Consider the following 4,858-nt stretch of genomic DNA (forward strand, 5'->3'; position numbering starts at 1 on the left):
ATCTATAGAGTGATTGTTTTCGCTCTCTGTTTATCATTCATTTTGTTGGACTCTTCTTTGTATTCTTTTTCACATTGATCAACTGAACGGTAAAAATTCAAACGAAAAGTATTTCGAAAATTAGTTTTTTTTTCTTTTGGAAGTTTGTATTCAACGCAAATGTGTTACACCATTCGAATATGGCTGGAACAACCATCAGTTTTGTTCAAAAATGAAAGTGTGCCGTTAAAAATTGACCAAAAAAGAACTCGTTGAGAAATCCTACCTGAAATATTGTCGTATTTTAAAATGAGTGCAAATAGATTTACAAACTGTAGCTGTAAATAGTAATGGCAGCACTCATCTCTGTACCTGGTTAGCATTTGGTGCAAGAATATTCTAGGAAATTTCTCGCATTTGCCATTAGCCATTTGTTCACTAATTGCATGTCGTCTCTTCTCAACATTGTTCGATCGACCGAGCGTGCAATGCAAACGAGCCGTGCAAAATGAAATGCAACAGTCAGTTCAGTTTCGTTTCTCAGTCGAACAGCATCTTCTCTCGAAAAAAAACTAAAATTTTGTTAATTGAATAAAAAAAAAATGGCGAGAGCAAGATTAACAGCACGTGTTCCCAGAGGTTTATATAAAGAGCCAGAAGCGACGGGCGTATTCGAGTATTGCAATCCCAATGACAGAGTAATCAATGGTTTGTATTTGGATACAAAAAAATCCGATGTGAGCTTTGTATTTGATATCGATACTGATCACCCGGTGAAGGTTCCAGCACACAAGATTATTCTATCGAACAATAATCCAGCGTTTGATGCTATGTTCTACGGTCCGGTAAAGGAAGAAGGCGATATCCCAATTAAAAACGCTAATGTCGCTGCATTTAAAGAATTTCTGCAGTTCTTTTATTTGGAAGAGGTGCGTCTAACTTCCGAAAATATCACCCAAGTCATGAATTTATGCAAAATGTACGATATGAAAAAGTGTACAAAGATATGTGAAACCGTATTTCAAAAATCACTGACCATCGATGACATGTGTTTTGGCTATGGCTTCGCTTTACTTCTTGAACGAGAATATCTAGTGAATTTTTGTGAGCTAAAAATTAAAGAGAATGCACGTAGAATAATGGAATCGAAAAGTTTTCTAGAGGCTGACCGCAGTTTGCTGGAGAAAATATTGATTTTGGTATCGTCGGATTGGAGCAACTGGAGCGCCTTGGAGATTGTCATAGCATGGATAGAATGGGCCAAAGCTGAATGCGGTCGAAACAACTTGGAGGCGAGCCCAGCAAATCTAAGAAGTCAATTGGGTGAGCTATTCGATCGCATTCCCTTTGAGAAACTCACATTGGAAGAGTTTTCTCAACACAAGGAATTTTTCAATGCAGATGAAATTGTGGAAATGAATCAGAAAATTCGGCTTCAAAATCAACTATCAAATCCATTTGAACCACAATCACTCTCAACACCCTCATCTCTTGGTAATATTTTGGATTGTGATCGACGTGACGTTGGATTAGCAAGGAATACCAGGAATTCCTCTTTATTATTTGACGCAGTTTTTTCATCAAACCAGAAATTGTTGTTGACAAAGTTTTACATATCAGTCGAATTTGAAATGCGGACGAAATTCAAAGGATTCATAACGGACTTTTTATCTGCACCAAACGAGAGCAGATTCGAAAGTGATGGATCATGCATAGTTTTATCCGAACCGTATGTCATTGAAGCTGGAAAAGAGTATACCATATATGGCGTTTTTGATAAAAAGACGGAGATCCAAATACCAACACTAAAGCATTCAGTTCAACTTGAACAAGATATAACAATTGCATTTAGAGTGCGGAGTTTTGATTTAGTATCACGTCTCGTTTTTCAATTACCCGAAAAATAGATAAATCGAATGCTTTATACTTACATCAATCTTTTGAAATGAACTTTTTTTTAATGAAAATGATTTAATAAAAAAAAGTTGAGATTAAATTTTCTGTATTTTCTTAAATTGAATTTTATCGTAGATTTTTCCAAATTTTCACAGGTTTTCCTTCTTTATTTGAAGTTGCTCAATGCTCCTCCCCCTTTTTGAATTGAATCATTGAATTTAGCGACTTTATTCTAAGTTGAATGATACAACAAAACACAAATTAAATCTAACCACAAAACCAATTTGAACGAAACTTTTCCTCTTCTTTCACAAAATGATCCGTGATGCTCTACTCGCAATCTCATACGTTGATACTGATGTTACAGGCCTGCCACAGATTTTTTTTCTAAAAAAACTGAAAAAGCTGATATTACCAGTTTGAAAAAGCAAAAAGCTGATGCAATTAATATGGCAAAATCAAAGAAGCAGTTATAAAAATAGTTTTTTTATAGTATTTATAGTCGAATCATAACTGAAATTTTATTTTCAATCTTACTTGCTACGCAGTTGACATATAAATAATATTGCTAACTGAATTAAATTTGACTTCCATGTTTTCAACATGTTTATCTCGCATCAAGTGTTGGGTCACAGCAGCAAATCCTCTGCTTTTGACGTTGATAGTACCATTGCAGGCTGAACATCTCAATGTAAAATCATCTTCCTTCTTGAGAAATTCTTTGTATTTCACTTTGCTTTTATCTTTCATCTTTCATTTCGAATTCCAAATTAAACCAATCATTATGAACTTTGCATGACATTTTTATTTCACAATAGAAATGTACTTGTTTGATTTGAATGGAAATTTGACTCGTGCCAAAATCGAATGTGAACTGATTGTTGCATTATTATATTTTTGATATTTGGAGCTACCACTTGAGCTAAAAAATGCTTGTGCACTCATTTTCACATCTAGCAAGTGTTTGCCGATTTGGAGAATGATAAAACGGTAATTTCTTCTTATCAGTTTCGCAATTGCCTCTTTACATCGATTTATAAACATGATCTATCAAGTGTTGTCATGCCAAATCGAAACAATAACAAAAACGATAATTTCTTATTTAAATTGATTCGTGAATATGCTGACCAATGCGTTTCAGATAAATTGAAAGAATGACACTGTGTCATAGCACAGTGCCAATGATTCAGAATTAGATTGAGTTAATATCGTCTTCATAAGAAAAAAAATGTTTCCTTTTTCATTGCTCTGTCCGAAAACGCGTTTCTTATCATTGTTATGATAAGCATTTTTTTATTGAGATTTTTTTCATCATTTGTATTAGTTTTCTCATTATTTTTTTTTTAAAGCTGAAAAAGCTGAACTGTGACCGAAATAGCTGATAATAGCTGAAGATTTTCAAAAAGCTGATAATCAACTCAAAAGCTGACCTGTGGCAGGCCTTATGACACCCAGATTTTGTCATTTTTGGACGAGGAAAATCAAAAACATTGTTATCGGCCAAAATATGAGCAATGCGCATTGAGCATTGAAAATGAAATGTGATTGTTTGTTATCAAAATGTCTGAATATTTAAACCAATACTTACCGTTGAACGATTCAGAAGTCTTTGCTCAGATTCGTTTGCTAAATATTATAATATAAAAAAATCAAATATAAGGAATTAGATCAATTTGAAACCAAATGGTTTCGAATATGGACAATCGTGCACTATTTCCACTTGCAATCATAACATTGTTTGCAATTTCCTCCATTGACAAAGGAAAGTACGGAAGAGCAATCGCGTGTTGCATCAAATTGAAAACGCATTCTGTGTTGATCCATTTGATTCAAGCAACATCACGGAGCAACAAAAACGTTGGAGCTACGTAGAATGTACGCATCCGCCCAGACAACAGAATCCATACATCTCATCATCAAATCAAAGATCCGTTTGCAAGAAAGTCAAACATCTCGGTAAGTATTTCAATTTAAAAAAAAAAAACATAAATATATTGATACTAATTGGGATTTTTTTTCCTTAAAGTTGATGATAAAGTTTACATATCGCGATCCTGTTTTTGGGAAGATGTGAATGCACAGAAAAATGACTGTATGAATTCCAATGCACCATGGTACATAAAGACAACATTTTGTGAGACATGTTCAACAGATGGTTGTAATGGTGCAGCTATGGATCCAGCGGATCCAGTCGCTGAAAATGGAAACTCAATTGATGGAGGAATCAATGCGTTCGATGAACAAAAGAATGTGGTCGATGATAAAAATGCCATCACATGCAATACAAGTACTGCACAAGACGAAAATGATGAATATATTATTGAACTAATGCTCAAGATAAAGAGAGTTTAATTTCTTTTTCATTCTCCTTGAGAAAAAAATGTCTCTGTTATGATTTACAATTACAACAAATAAATACAATAATTGGAATCATACAACTAGTTTTTCATTCTTTATTTGAAGTTGTTCCTCCCCTTTTTTTAAATTGAATCATTGAATCTAGCGACTTTATTCTAAGTTGAATGATATGATTTCGTATTCTTTACATTTATTGGATGAGTCGATTTCGTTGCGTTTTTTTTTCTTGCAGATTCTGAGTTGCACTTTGGTTAGACACTAAACAGATTAACTTGAACGAACTTTGCCACCTTTATATTTGCTGTTAAAGACCAAACAAGCAAATTAGAATGCAAAGACGTTGTGGAACTGTGCGGTAACTTTATCAATTATTTTTTTGTTTCTTAACCGATTCTATCATTAGGGCATAATAGCGATAACAATGCTTTATCAATACAATCGATTCAAAAACTTTAAGGTTATCAATTAAAATTAGCTACTTGTCTTATCAACGAAAACATACTTGTCTTGTCAGCGACTAATTTTACAGTATCATACTCGTCCAGATATTTCTCTTGAAGAGGGAAGAGAATCTCTTCCGAATTCGTCACTTTAAAAAAAGAAGAAAAAAAAACATGTTTGAATA

At 33.7% G+C, this 4,858-nt stretch overlaps 1 protein-coding gene across 1 annotated transcript; it reads left to right on the plus strand.

The window, feature by feature from the left end:
* The first annotated feature begins 581 nt into the window (after nucleotides 1-581).
* Nucleotides 582-1,886, plus strand: LOC129568135 (BTB/POZ domain-containing protein 6-like). Its single transcript, XM_055445703.1, has one exon. The coding sequence runs from the start codon at nucleotides 582-584 to the stop codon at nucleotides 1,884-1,886; it is 1,305 nt and encodes a 434-aa protein (XP_055301678.1).
* Nucleotides 1,887-4,858: the final 2,972 nt, after the last annotated feature.

Source organism: Sitodiplosis mosellana, unplaced genomic scaffold, assembly GCF_009176505.1.
Source record: "Sitodiplosis mosellana isolate CC-2019 unplaced genomic scaffold, AAFC_SMos_1.0 Smas_scaffold_17, whole genome shotgun sequence".
Taxonomy (NCBI): domain Eukaryota; kingdom Metazoa; phylum Arthropoda; class Insecta; order Diptera; family Cecidomyiidae; genus Sitodiplosis; species Sitodiplosis mosellana.

Coding starts and splice junctions, on each gene's coding strand:
- LOC129568135 (XM_055445703.1), top strand. CDS start 582: ATGGCGAGAGCAAGATTAACAGCACGTGTTCCCAGAGGTTTATATAAA.